Source organism: Chiloscyllium plagiosum, chromosome 5 (genome assembly GCF_004010195.1).
Source record: "Chiloscyllium plagiosum isolate BGI_BamShark_2017 chromosome 5, ASM401019v2, whole genome shotgun sequence".
Taxonomy (NCBI): domain Eukaryota; kingdom Metazoa; phylum Chordata; class Chondrichthyes; order Orectolobiformes; family Hemiscylliidae; genus Chiloscyllium; species Chiloscyllium plagiosum.
In genome coordinates, this window is record NC_057714.1 from 111025609 (window position 1) to 111040796 (window position 15188).

The 15188-nt window shown below is 46.5% G+C and overlaps 1 protein-coding gene across 1 annotated transcript in view; it reads right to left on the reverse strand.

Annotated features, from left to right (window-relative positions):
- The window catches only part of LOC122550141 (activin receptor type-2B-like), a 170268-nt gene that overhangs the window by 16093 nt on the left and 138987 nt on the right, over window positions 1–15188 (reverse strand). Inside the window, exons 9-10 of the mRNA XM_043690786.1 lie at window positions 13271–13414; window positions 8343–8491 (exon numbers count right to left, since the gene is read on the reverse strand). Coding sequence (XP_043546721.1) covers window positions 8343–8491; window positions 13271–13414 — 293 coding nt within the window. The remainder of the gene's footprint in view (window positions 1–8342; window positions 8492–13270; window positions 13415–15188) is intronic.

Here is a 15188-nt window from a genome sequence, read left to right on the forward strand (position 1 = left end):
GCTGCGATGGGGGCTGGTTTGCAACGCACAGAGACACCTACAGTGCAGGCTCGATTCCTCCGTTACCATAAAGAATTCTCCTCCTCAATCTCTCCCCTCACCCAAGATGTGGTGACCCTCAGATGAAACCACCACCACCAGTCGCCTCTCTGTACTGACAGTGTCCAGTAAGACTGTGGTGACTTTACCTTTTATAATCGAAATCACTGGGAACAATCTGCCTGGGTCAATGCTCATTAATCTTACCTCTTAACATTAATGATGGCCCACCTCAGCATTAACAGGCTGTTCAGAGATTATAAGACTGTAAACCAGACATTTTTATGGGGCTTTTGCAATAGGATGCTTTGTATCTTTATGAAAAAAATGCACTTGTAGATTATCTGTAAAATGCCTCTTCCCTCTGCATCTTGGGCTATTTTTCTTTGACAGCAGAAACATAAATATAAGAGCTTAGGAACTGCTAAGGCACCATCTTACCCCGAGTCGTACCAGAGTCTCTGGTCACAATACTCTGCAATTAAGAGAGGGAGAAACTGGGCAGCAACACCACCAATTGTGGCTAGGGCTGGGCTATCAAGAAGAATTATCCAGTGTCAACACTTCTTCTCCAAATTACTCTCAGAGTAATGTGCACAGAAGCAAGAACTAATAGCTCGATCAGTCGACCACACAAAGCCTTGAACAAGGAGCTTCAACTGGAAGGGAACACAAAGCTAATTCCTGCTGTCTCTCATGGGGGAGAGAAACATTCTCCCCCGTGAGATTCCCTACGGTATGGCCCAATAAATCCACGCCACCCCTCCAAAGAGTAACCCATCCATTCCCTTACTCTATATTTGGCAATTTAGCATGGCCCATTTATCTGACCTGCACATCTTTTGGATTGTGGGAGGAAACCGGAGCACCCGGATGGAGAATGTGCCAACTCCACACACGGTCGCCCGAGGGTGGAATCGAACCCAGGTCCCTAGGAGGCTGCAGTGCTAACCACTGAGGCACTGTGCCAACCACTGAGGCACTGTGCCGCTCCATACCACCTTAACCAATCGCCAATGACAATGAACTAAACTTCTCACCTTCCTCGCTTGCTGGGTGTCGCTAATTCTTCTAACTCAAGAGCAGCAGGAGGCCATTTGGCCCCTTGCCATTGAGGATAGGATTATGGCCTAAGGTCATTCCTGCTCATCCCTGATTTATCACAAATCTATTGATCTCTGCCTCAAAACTATTCCGAGATCCTGCCTTCCACCACTTGCTGGGAATGAGAATTCCGCAGGCTAACAATCCTCAGAAACTCCTTCTGGCTAAATGACTGCCCCTGGTTCCAGTTTCTCCCACCATTATAAACATCGCCTCAGCATTCAGCCTGTTGGGTCCTCCCAGAATCATTCAGTAAAGTTGCCTCCCATTCTTGTAAACTCAGAGAGACACAGGCCCAATGCATCTAAACTCTTTCTTGATCGGTAAGGGGAGTCAAAGGTTATGGGGAGAAGGCAGGAGAACAGGATTGAGAAACCTGCCAGCCATGGTTGAATGGCAGAACAGGTGGGCCGAATGGCCTAGTTCTACTCCTATACTTTACGGCCTTTCCACGTGACGTAACATTTCACCCCAAAATCAGCCGAGTGTCCTTTCCCTGAACAATGTCTTATGCTATTATACCCTCTTTAAACAAGGAGAGTAAAACTTCCCACAATCCTCCAGGTGTGGCTTCACCAACACCCAAATCACAGGGGCAAAGCAACCCTGCTTTTATAAAAGCTAACAACAGCGGATGCTGGCGCTCTGAAACAAAACCAGAAAGTCGAGAAACTCAGAGGTTCTGGCAGCATCCGTGGAAACAGAAATCGAGTTAACATTCTGAGTTCAATAGGACTCTTCAGAGGAAAATGTATTAGACTGGAAACCACTTAACCAGTTCTCTCCAAACAGATATGCTGCCAGACCTGCTGAGCTCCTCCAGCACTAGCTGTTTTTAATCTTCCTTGTATTTTCCATTCCCCCTGTAATGAATGACAATATTTCACTTGCTGCATGTACTAACATAGGATGATGCAGTACAGAAGAGGCACTTCAGCCCATTGAGTCTGTACTACCTTCACTCTTTTCCCACACCCAGAACCCTCTGTGTTCTGCAGTCTCTCCCCTGCTTTATTATTCTTCCTACCAGAGGGCACAGGTTCACATCTTCCCATATAATAGCCCATCTGCGACATTTTAGTCCACTCACACAACTTAGCTACATTCCTTTTCAGACTTGGACACAAGATCTGGGAGCAGGTTTAGGCCATTTGGCCCATCCAGGCTGTTCAGCCGTTCAATCATGGCTGATACGCTTCACAACCCCAATCTCCGAGCTTCTCCCCGTAACGGTTGATCCCCTGACTAATCAAGAACCAATCTGTGTCCTGAGTACCCTCAGTGACTTGGCCTCCACACACTTCTGTGGCAATTAGTTCCACAGATTAACCACCCTCTGGCTGAAGAGATTCTTCCTCATCTTAGCTCTTAAGGGTCTTCACTTCACTCTGGAGTGAACATTTGCCTTCTTTACAACCCCATATTCAGCCTCTTCATCCAAGTCATTGACATGGACTGCACCCCACCCGTTATCGACATTTCGGGCAAAAGCCCTTCATCAGGAATAAAAGGGAAAAGCTTCGAAATCGACGTTTCGGGCAAAAGCCCTTCATCAGGAATACTGCTCTTCCAGCACCACTGATCCAGAATCTGGTTTCCAGCATCTGCAGTCATTGTTTTTACCCCACCCGTTATCTCTAGTCTCCATGAAGATAGGCAGGACTTCAGTTCAACAGCTCCTCTACGGGACAGCACTGCACTCTCTGATGCCCTGGACTGGGCATTGAACCATTAACCTTCTGGTCCAGAGGCAGTAGTTCTACTCACTGAGCCAATAGTTTATTGTGCCATGGCTCAGTACATTAGTATACCTTTAAGAGACATACTCATGACGTCACACTCTATCTTATCTCGATCACTTGAAACATGATCACTTGAAGCACCACTGGAAGCGTGCTCCTCCATTAGTTGTAAACTAATAGTTAAATGTCAGCCCAGTTGCGTGCACACACTCTTCGAGGTCTCCAATATATAAAAAGGCCCTTCAGGTCAGACCAGTCTGTTCTGGTCAAAAACACTGACCTAACGATTATCATCCCACCTTGCAGCCCGTGATTCCACAACCTTACGTGGCCTGGCTTTGGCAGGGGTACTCCTTCAAGCACCTCTGCCACCTGTAAAGGTAGCGCCTGTCAGATTCTCACAATCCTCTGGGTGAAAATGTATTTCCTCACATTCCCTCTAAATCTCCTGCCTCTTACCTTAAACCCATGCCCCCGGTTTTGGATCTCCCCACCCAGGGGAAAAGTTGCTTCCTAGTTACCCTATGTTACAATTTTGTACATCTCAATCATGTCCCCCCCGGCCCCCCGCAGTCTCCTGTGCTCCAAGGAAAACAATGTCCATCCAATCCCTCATCATCACTGAAAGCCCAGGCAACATCTGGGTAAATCCCCTCGGTATATTGCTTGAGCGTGTGTAAAATGGTCAGTTGCACTAAATGTTTGTTCGATTTTCAATCCTGTAACATCCTCATTTCAGTTTCTCATGTCACAAGAGATAACATAAACATTGCTATAAAAACACCCGCACACCATATTGACACCTTTTGATTTGGAGATGTCGGTGTTGGACTGGGGTGTACAAGGTTAAAAATCACATAACACCAGGTTATAGTCCAACAGGTTTAACTGGAAGCACACTGCTTTCGGAGCGACGCTCCTTCATCAGGTGATAGTGGAGGGCTCAATCCTAACACACAGAATTTATAGCAAAAATTTACAGTGTGATGTAACTGAAATTATACACTGAAAAACTGATTGTCTGTAAAGTCTTTCATCTGTTTGAATGCCATGATAGTTTCACTTCTTTCATATGTAAATCACAAAACCTTTTTTAAAAAGTTGCATTCTCGGGTTAGCTGTTAACAATGGTGATAGCTAGACAATGTGTTGAAGGTGTTGGCCCCCTGTGTGCTCTGTCTAGGACCTGATGTTTAGATTGATCCTAATCTAAAAAGTGAGTTAACCGAGTTTTACATAAATTCGTGCAGTTTTTGAGCTCAGAATTCTACATGAATGTATGCAGTTCATGGCATAGACAGAGACTCAAAAACTGCATGAATTTATGTAAAACTCGGTTATCTCACTTTTTAGATTAGAATCAATCTAAACATCAGGTCATAGACAGAGCACACAGGGGGCCAACACCTTCAACACATTGAGGAGAAAGTGAGGTCTGCAGATGCTGGAGATCAGAGCTGAAAATGTGTTGCTGGAAAAGCGCAGCAGGTCAGGCAGCATCCAGGGAACAGGAGAATCGACGTTTCGGGCATAAGCCCTTCTTCAGGAATAAGGAAAGTTTGTCCAGCAGGCTAAGATAAAAGGCTAAGATAAGTCCCTCCTCCCTACCTTTTATCTTAGCCTGCTGGACAAACTTTCCTCATTCCTGAAGAATGGCTTATGCCCGAAACGTCGATTCTCCTGTTCCCTGGATGCTGCCTGACCTGCTGCGCTTTTCCAGCAACACATTTTCACCTTCAACACATTGTCTAGCTATCACCATTGTTAACAGCTAACCCGAGAATGCAACTTTTTAAAAGAAGTTTTGTGGTTTACACATGAAAGAAGTGAAACTTTCACTGTATTCTAACAGATGAAAGACTTTACAGACAATCAGTTTTTCAGTGTATAATTTCAGTTACATCACACTGTAAATTTTTGCTATAAATTCTGTGTGTTAGGATTGAGCCCTCCACGATCACTTGATGAAGGAGCGATGCTCCGAAAGCTAGTGTGTTTCCAATTAAACCTGCTGGACTATAATCTGGTGTTGTGTGATTTTTAACTTTAGACACCTTTTGAGGCAGCTTGCGATGTCTTCTACAGCTTAGTAGAGAAAGCAGTGTCGTGGAAATTGCCGATCAGGGTGGGTCATGCCATCAAAGAAATACTTTTAGAGAGAGCAGACCTTGAACACTGAAACAACTTGAGGGATTCAATACTAAAAGACTGGAGTGTGTAATTACAGCAACACACCTCCAGGAGGCAGCATTTCACAGCCCAAGAAAAGAAATCTCCACTTTTCTCGACTGGGTTGTCCTGTTTAATCAGGAAAGCCACTTATTTCACCCACGGAAACTGTGAAGGTGATTCCACAAAAGAACCTGCCAGGACTCCATCCTATGGAACAGTCACGGAATTGGAGTTATTTATCAGGGATCCCAAACAAAAAAGGCAGAGAATTCTGGACCGCGGCTTCAAAATACTGGCTAAAAAACCCACGCAGACGCAGGGAGAAATATGCAAACTCCACACAGACAGTCCCCCCGATGTGGGAATCGAACCTAGGTTCCTGCCGCTGTGAGGCACCAGTGCTAACCACTGTGCGGCATGGTGGCACAGTGGTTAGCAATGCTGCGGCACAGCGGCAGAGACCCGGGTTCAATTCCCGACTCAGACTGTGTGGAGCTTGCACATTCTCCCCGTGTCTGCGTGGGTTTGCTCCGGTTTCCTCCCACAGTCCAAAAATGTGCAGGTTAGGTGAATTGGCCATGCTAAATTGCCCGTAGTGTTAGGTGTAGGGGAATGGGTCTGTGTGGGTGCGCTTTGGCGGGTAGGTGTGGACTTTGCTGGGCCGAAGGGCCTGTTTCCGTACTGTAAGTAATCGTAATCTAATCTAACCACTGAGCCACTTCACTAGAAGCAGTGTGGCTGTGGCAACTTGTCTCCGTGGTAGACTCTGGGCTTACCAAACCCCACGCCCCTACCTTAGAATCTGGGCACAAAGCTCTCTTTAAAACCCCTCCGCTGTAGGCACTGGGCATAAAGCTCTCCAAAACCACCTCCCAATCTGGTTTGCCCCACACATGGTGAACACCCCGGTCTGCGGCACACACAGGGACAGGGAGCTGGTGGCTGGTTTGGTAGTGGAGTTGTTGGCGGCTACGTGAATCTGCCAGTTATGGACAGCACTGCTCATAAATACCATCTGCAAGGTTTGGCCAAAGGGAGTGAGAGAGAGATAGAAAAAGAGAAAGAGAAAGAGAGAGGGGAAGCCAAGCGATCATTTCCCGGCATCGAGGGAATCCACTCCCATCGATTACAGGTTGCACAAGATTCCTGGCGAGTGGAAATTTACTGGATTCACACGGAATGATGGCAAAAGGCAAAAAAAAAACTTCCCCTCAAGAAATGAGTGTGCACTTTAAGAAAGGTCAATGTATACAAGGTCAATTAGGGTGAATGCTAATGTGAAGAGGGAATAGAACTCATGGGGCAGTTGAGGTAAATCACGCAGATGCATGAAAGGGGAAGCTGGACAAACACATGACCGAGAAAGGGATAGAAGGATATCGAATGATAGTGAAGGACAGAGGAACAGGAGGAGGCTAATATACAGCACAAACACTGGGATAGACTTGTTGGGCCAAATGGCCCATTACTATAGTGCACAGTCTCTCATATGACTGCACTCTGGGAAGCGAGATTGAGCTGTATCTCGCAGACAGTTCAAAGACCAGTCGACCTGACTTGACGGGCTGAAGGGCCTCTTCTGTGCTGTTTGACTCCATAACCAGTCGAAAGGACAGCTCGCTTTCCTGGCCTCGGGACCAATGGGCTGAGAGCAGGGGGCTGCCAATAGAGACATCCGGTGCACGTGAACCCGCACACCAAGTTCAGAGCAAACTGACCTGCTAAAGGTGTCTTCCCTGTGCCCCAGTGAGCAGACAGTGTACAGCTCAATCACTGACCCATCAGTCACCAAGGCCATGGCAATAGCCAGAGACACGGATGTGGGCACAAGGAGCAAACACTGGGGCCCTCCTGTCACGGTGGCAATGTCCCTATCTCTGGGCTGGGGGGCAGGTTCAAATCCCACCTCAGAAAGCGATGGCCACGGAGGTTTGTCCAAACAGGTTGGTTAAGAAGAAAAGCAAAGCACCACTGACGCACATCGTAGAGTCCTGGGATTCTCCCTCCTCTGCAAAAGGCAATTTGCAAATGAGGCTCCACCGGAACACCCAAGGCTGAGATCGAGAAGGTTCCCGCAATCTCAGGAACTGTCAGCAAAACTGAACTGAGATGCACTGCAGCCAGCGTCAAACAAGGAGCTTTCATGGCCTGAAGGAGGGTGGCTGGTTCCTTTTAAATGTTGTAATTGTACCAGTCTCCACTACTTCCTCTGGTGCATTCCATACACGCACCAGCCCCCTGCTCCCAGGCCATTGGTCCCGAGGCCAGGAAAGCGAGCTGTTCTTTTGACTGGTTATGGAGTCAAACAGCACAGAAGAGGCCCTTCGGCCCATCAAGTCAGGTCGACTGGTCTTTGAACTGTCTGCGAGATACAGCTCAATCTCGCTTCCCAGAGTGCAGTCATATGAGAGTTACCCCTCAACTCCCTTTTCTAAATGACACAGGGCCCAAAACTGCTGACAGTATTCCTAATGTGGACTGTACCAGCCTCAGCAATACATCTCTACTCTTGTATTCTAGCCTTCTCAAAATGAATGCTAACATTGGATTTGCCTTCCTAAGTGCCAACTAAACCTGCATGTTAACCTTAAGACAATCCTGAGCTAGGACTCTTAAGTCCCTTTGTGTTTCAGATTTCCAAAGACATCCCCCATTTAGAATAAGCCTCTAAATCTTCCGACCAAAATGCACAACCCTATAAGCTCCCACACTATACCACCTGCCACTTCTTTACCCACTCTCTGAGCCTGAACAAGTCCGCCTGCAGCCTCCCTGTTCCTCAGCACTACCTGTCCCTGCCCTTACCTTTGCATCATTTGCAAGCTTGGCAACGATGCCCTCGGTTCCTTATCCCAGATCGCTAATGTATAATGAGAACAGTTGCTGTCCCAACAATGACCCTTGTGGAACTCCACAATTACCGGCTGCCATCCTGGAAAAAGACCTCTTTATCTTCAAGCTCTGCCTTCTGCCAATCAGCCAATAGTCCAGCCTTGCCAGTAACTTGTCCCTAACACCATCAGCTCTGGTTTTTGTGTGGCAAAGGTCCCCTGGCTCTCCTTTGTCTAACTTGCTCGTTACCTCTTCCAAGAATTCTAAAAGATTTGTGACTCAGCTCTATTTTACCGCACACTTCCAATTACTCTGCAATCTCATTTTTATTAACGGACTCTGAAATCTGACCAATGGCTGAAGTCTGGCTAACCGGCCTACAGTTTCCTGTCTACTGCTTCCCTCCCTTCTTAAATTGGGAGGATAACGTCAGCAGGGCCCCTCGCATCATACCTGTGGGCGATTGCAGGCTTCGGGCCCTCTCCTTTGTATCGGGGAATGTCTTCGTGAAGGAAAGCTAAGCCACAGGACATGGTCTCCGCGATGTGACCCAGTTCGTTCCAGCTGATCACGTTGCCTTTCAGATAATCGGACAACGAGCCCTGTGTTTAAACAGAAACAAGATGGAGGTCAATGGCTATGTGTCCACTCATCATGCAGCGCCAATGGGAATGTCAACCACAATAGCTGAGGTGGTTCAGTCTTTTATTTACCCTATATTGGCAAAGCCCAGGCCACTCTTGGGCGGCACGGTGGCAGAGTGGTTAGCACTGCTGCCTTACAGCACAATTCCCGCCTCGGGCAACTGTCTGTGTGGAGTTTGCACATTCTCCCAGTGTCTGTGTGCGTTTGCTCCGGTTTCCTCCCACAATCCAAAGATGTGCTGGTCAGGGTGAATTGACCAAGCTATACAGCCCATAGAGTTCAGGGATGTGTAGGTTAGATGCATTAGTCAGGGGAAGTGTAGAGTAATAGGGTAGGGGAATGGGTTTGGGTGGGTAACTGTTCGGTGATCGGAGTGGACTTGTTGGGCCAAATGGACTGTTCCCACACTTGTAGGGGATTCTAAAAATCCAGTGTTCCTACTCCAGACCATCGCTCGACGGCCTGAAAGGTCTACTCCAGTTGCATAGGCCGCACACAATCCTGAAGGGGAGATCGCATCTAGAGCGAAGCATTGTCCAAGTGAGTTTACCGTTCAGGGAATTCGGAGACAGTGTGGGAATTCGGAGACAGTGTGGGAATTCGGAGACAGTGTGGGAATTCGGTGCAGAGGGCAAGAGGGGATTTTCACTTACTTTTTTGGCTCGTTGTTTGGAAGGGCTTTTTTTTTTAAAAAAAAAGAACAGGATAAATTTAAGCCCAGGATCAGGATCCCAGCCAAAAAAAAAAGTGACATCACAGGAAACCCATGGTTGGTTTGTCATAGCTACGAGGAGAAAGTGAGCACTGCAGGTGCTGGAGATCAGAGTCGAGCGTGTGGCGCTGGAAAAGCACAGCTGGTCAGGCAGTGTCCGAGGAGCAGGAGAATCGACGTTTCAGGCATAAGCCCTTCATCGGGAATTTAATCATCCCAAAACATTGACTCTCCTGCTCCTCGGATGCTGCCAGACCAGCTGTGCTTTTCCAGCACCACACTCTTCGACATTTTAATAGCTACAGATAATCAAGAGATACATCCAACCGCAGTAAACCCTGCAAAGCTTTGAGACATCAACATCCCTCACTAAAATCGAAGTAAAATCATCAATGTACCTCCTAAAATCAATGTAAAAACTTACTATAAGTAATAGAAATGTAATGTAGGGGCTATACACACCACTGTTATACTTTATTTATTGCATAAATCCTTGGACATCGCGGTAGACTGTGGTATTGGAGGTATATAATTTTTGCCAGTTTCTCAGGCACGCTGGTTATAGCCAAGTCTGCTGTACTCATTTGGCTATTATAGGTCACTTTCGGATTGAAGGTCAATATAGGAAATATTTACAGGTCACAAATTAAAAGACCAGTAGGAAATCTTTGAAACTTAAATTAAGAACTAAGCAAATACCATAGAGACGCAGGGTGAGGCGATGTGTTGTACCTGCATGCTGTGGGAGCTGGTGGACCCCATTGTGGTTCACAATGACCACATGTGTAGAAGGATGATTGGGGGTGGGGGTGGTATCTGACTGAAACTTACAGAATACGGAGGGGCCTGGGTGGAATGGACATGGAGATGTTTCCACTTGTAGGAGAGACAAAGTCCTGAGGGTAGAGCCTCAAGGTGAAGGGACGACCCTTTCGAACTGAGATGAGGAGGAATTTCTTCAGTCAGAGGGTGGTGACTCTATGAAACTCATTACCACAAAGGGCTGCGGAGGCCAAGTCATGGAGGGCATTTAAGACAGAGATGGATAGGTTCTTGATTAGCGAGGGGGATCTAGGTTTACAGGGAGGTGGCAGGAGAATGGGGGTGAGAAACCGATCAGCCGTGATTGAATGGTGCAACAGACTCGAAGGGCCCAATGGCCTCATTCTGCTCCTATATTTTACAGTCTTATTTCTCATGGTCCGATGATATTCCAGGAGCTGGCAAGCGAAGAGTAATCAGTTTGAAATTTTCCTCCTTTACAAATCACTCCATGGCCTCAGCCTCCTTATCTTTGTAACCGCTTCCAACCCCCACAACTCTCTGAGGTAATCTGCATCCGTCCTTCAGTGTTCCCAATGACCGTGGCTCCACACCCTGAGGCTGCCCCTTTGGTTACCTGGGCCCTAACTGTCCAGAATTTCTTCCCTCAACCTCTCCATTGCTCTAGCCCTCAGGGATGCTGTTTTGACCAAGCCTTTGGATCAGTCGCCCTGATTTCTCACGTGAGCCAGTGTCAAATTCAGTTTGACAATGTTGCAAAGGACACCACAGTGCATCAGAAGTTCCCAAAAGGCTTTTGATGCAGGATCGTATAACTGACTTGTGAGCAAACTTAAAGACTGTGGAATAAAAGGGACAGTTGTATTGTGAATAGAAAATTGGCTAGGCAATAGGAAACAGAGAATAATGGTTACTCGATCTTTTTAACCTGATGGATGTTTGATAATGGAGCTCCCATGAGTCAGTGTGGGAAGTCTTACTCTACCTGGCATTGTGATCCAAGGTGTGATGTTAAGATCTAAAATTTATATATGTTTTAATTCTTAGGTTAGATTACTTAGTGTGGAAACAGGTCCACACCGACCCTCCGAAGAGCAACCCACCCAGACCCATTCCCCTACATTTATCCCTTCACCTAACACTACAGGCAATTTAGCATGGCCAGTTCACCTGACCCTGCACATCTTTGTGACTGTGGGAGGAAACCGGAGCACCCGGAGGAAACCCACGCAGACACGGGGAGAATGTGCAAACTCCACACAGTCAGTTGCCTGAGGTAGGAATTGAACCTGGGTCTCTGGTACTGTGAGGCAGCAGTGCTAACCACCGTACCGCCTTTAATATCATTCATTTTTGAGTTTGGAGTTTTAAATTTGACCGAGTAGCATAGGGGTGTGGCTGAAGGATCTTAAAAAATTCACAGAGTCATAGAGATGTACAGCACAGAAACAGACCCTTCAGTCCAACTCATTCATGCTGGCCAGATATCCTAAGTTAAGTTAGTCCCATTTGCCAGCATTTGGTCCATATCCCTCTAAACCCTTCCTATTCATGTACCCATCCAGGTGCCTTTTAAATGTTGTAATTGTACCAGCCTCCACCACTTCCTCTGCCAGCTCATTCCATACACGTACCACCCTCTGCAGGAAAAAGGTGCCCCTTAAGTCCCTTTTAAATCTTTCCCCTCTCACCTTAAACCTATGCCCTCTAGTTCTGGACTCCCCCATCCCAGGGAAATGATTAACTTTGAGGTATTTCTGTAGCCATGGTGAAAAACCTAGAACATATTGACTTTTTGTTGACACTGGGAGAAAGTCACAGGCGAACGAAGTCTTGCGTGAGGCTCCCATTTGGAAGGTCAAGGATTGATTGTTTTCTTTCGACTATGGTTTGTTCAGTCTCAGTTTGCACAGTTCTGCAGCAGTTGTGGCTGAAGTTGTAGGAGATAGTTTCAGATTTAAAATAAAACAAAATAAGGTATTATTTGAAGCTAAGCAAGTTTATGCTCAGAGACATTCATGATTCGAGGCTGAGATAGGGTAGATAGAGAAAGTCTTTTCACTGGATGCTGACATCAGTATGTATGAGGGGGCATAACTACAAATTGAGGGGTGATAGATTTAAGACTGATGTCAGAAGCAGGTTCTTTACTCAGAGAATGGTAAGGGTGTGGAATGCCCTACCTGCTAATGTAGTCAACTCAGCCACATTAGGGAGATTTAAACAATCCTTAGATAAGCACATGGATGATGATGGGATAGTGTAGGGGACGAGCTCAGAATAGTTCACAGGTCGGCGCAACATCGAGGGCCTATTCTGCACTGTATTGTTCTATGTTCTATCACGAGGGGTCTAGACAGAGGAAAGAGAGAGAAATTGCCCCCACTTGTGAAAACATAGAGAACGAGGGGACGCAAATTAAGATTAATTTACAAAAAAAAAGCAACAGGTGAGTGATTAAAGTCTGAAGCGCACTGACTGGGTGGCTGGAGGAGACAGCTTACATGGAGGCATTTAGCAGAGAGTTACAGAGTTATTTGGACAGGAACAGAGTGCAGAGGTACTGGGAGAAGGCACTGGGTGAGCTGCTCACTGGGAAAGCCAGGATAGACAAGAGAGCTTGAATGGCCTGCTTCTGAATTGTAATAATTAGGTGATGCACTGGACGTCCACCATGAAGCGTTTAAGTGTGGTTACTGCTGTAATGTAGGAAACATGGCAGGCAATATGTACTGAGCAAGCTCCCACAGTGTGATAGTGACCAGATTACCTGTTTTCTTTTAAAATGTTGATTGAGGGATTAATATTGACCAGGATTACAGGTGGAAATAGAGCCCCAATAGGCAGATACGGCTTTAGATTGGCATCACACCTGAAAGAGTGTACTTACAACGGCGCAGTGATCGCTCAGGCCAACACTGGAGAGCAGCGAGGAATTCTGTGGTCAAAACCACAGATCTTCAAGGGCGTGTCAGCAGAAAGAAAACAGATCCCGAGATACATACTGAGGCACTTGGGTTGAAAAGCGAGGGGGAAGAGTAGAGGTTTACCGAGGAAATTGCAGAGTTTCAGGTCCAGACAGCTAACGGTGGATGGATTAAAAAGAGGCCAGAATCCGAGAGGCAGGTGCAGTGATCTCAGAGCATTGCACGGCTGGTGGATATTTGGAAAGATGACTGAGGGCTTTACAATGACAGAGGGGTGGTGACGTGAAGTCGGGCCAAGATCTGCGAACCCTTACCCGTTCATGGAAGGAGGAGATGAGCCAGAGCTCCATCTCCAGGTTGGATCCACGCTTTTCAGACCCAATGTAGCGGAGAACATTCTCGTGTTTCATCCCTGGGGTGGTGTAAATGTCCCGCTCATTCTGCCAGGATAGCTTGTCCTTTGAGAAGAAACAGCACAGAAAGGGCTAAGTAACTTCAAATAAAAATTCAATTCAATTAATAATCTCCAACGGCGACCAGGTATTATGGGGAGACAGTGGTAATATCACAGGGCCCGGGAGATTGCTTTGGCACTTCTTGGTTGAGTTCAAACTCTATTAGTAAAATTTGTAATTGAAAGCTAATCTCAAACACCACAACCGCAGGCAATAAACTTTAAGAAACATCCAGGTTGCACATTTTGTTTCAACCAGCTCTTGCTTAATTTCCTATCTCCACCCACCTTTCTGCCTCCAGTGTTATTAAGACATTACAGGAATAAATATGTACAGAAGTCTTTAGGGTCAATCAGGAACAGGAGAATTTGGATCAGGAGTAGACCACCCGGCCCATCAAGCCTGCTCTGCTATCCAGCATTACCATGGCTGACCTTGGGACTCCATCATCCTTTTACCCTGCTCCTCAATTCCCATGATTCCCTGAAACCAAAGATCTCTCCATCTCACCCTCCCACATCCTGGATAATGAAGCATCCATAACCCTGTGAGGCGGTACATCCCCAAGAGCTACAGCTCCAATTTCTCCTCACCTTGACCCTTCTCCTGAGACTGTCCCTCATGCTCTTGGTTCCCTGGGCAGCAGAAACAACGGCTGTGTGTCAAACATCACATGTCATTCACTGAGATCACCTCTCATCCTTCTAGACTCAGTCTCTCAACACAGGGCAATCCCCTCACCCCAGAGCCCAAGTTAGTGTCCCTTTACTGTATTAGTGTCAATATCCTTCCTTACAAATGGAGTCCAATCCTGAAAATGGAGACCAAAGCGGCTCTTGTGAAGAGTGTTCCTGTCGCCGACTGTGCTGATCAGGATGCCCTCTTTCTGAATTAACATTAGAATTTAAATCATAGCATTCAATAGAATTTGTTAGCTAGATTACGGTTTAATTGAATTACAGGACTACAGCTTCAGTACTTCATAACCAAGAGCTGCGGATGCTGGAAATCTGAAACAAAAGCAGAAGTTGCTAGAGGAACTCAGCGGGAATAAATAACACGTACAGCAAAACAAGAAGAGTCAATGTTTCGGGTCTAGTGATCCATCATCAGAACTTGCATAAGGCAGCTCAATATACCCAAAACGTTCACCCTGCTTTCTCTCCGGGGATGCTGCCTGCTGAGATTCTCCAGCGACTTCCGTTTTAGCTTCAGTACTTTAGCAGCGACTAACTGAAATGCGCCTGGGTGACAGAACTGAATTCTGATTGGCCACATCTTGTTTACTGCCACTGAAAGTTCCTCAGAGCTGAAGCAGCCAAACATTTCTCTGACTTTAGACAGACCGAGTGGATGCATTGAACAGAACTGGAATATCGAGAGCAATGAGCATCACCTCTGTGCAAATCGTGCTTTGTTTTCGCTCGTTAAGTTGTTTATTTTTCTCGATCTGTCGAGTTGCTGAACAAGCTATTAAATCCACTGCAATTGTTACAGTGGTTCATGGGGAAACCTGGCACCGTTTGTATCTCTCTCAGCAAAGCAGCTCCGACACAACTGGAATCCAATTGCACTCACACCATTCTACATCAGAACAAATCAGCACTTTCAGCCCAATTTTCGTTTCTATCAACGACCCTGCGCTGGTCGTTTATAAAAATCAAACCTTCTGGTAAGTCAGCAGCAAAGACATTGATAAATTCAAACCCTCCCAATCGGAAATCTGACTGAGCTGGTTTTACCAAATCTAGCAGGTCATCTCTGTATTAACACCCAC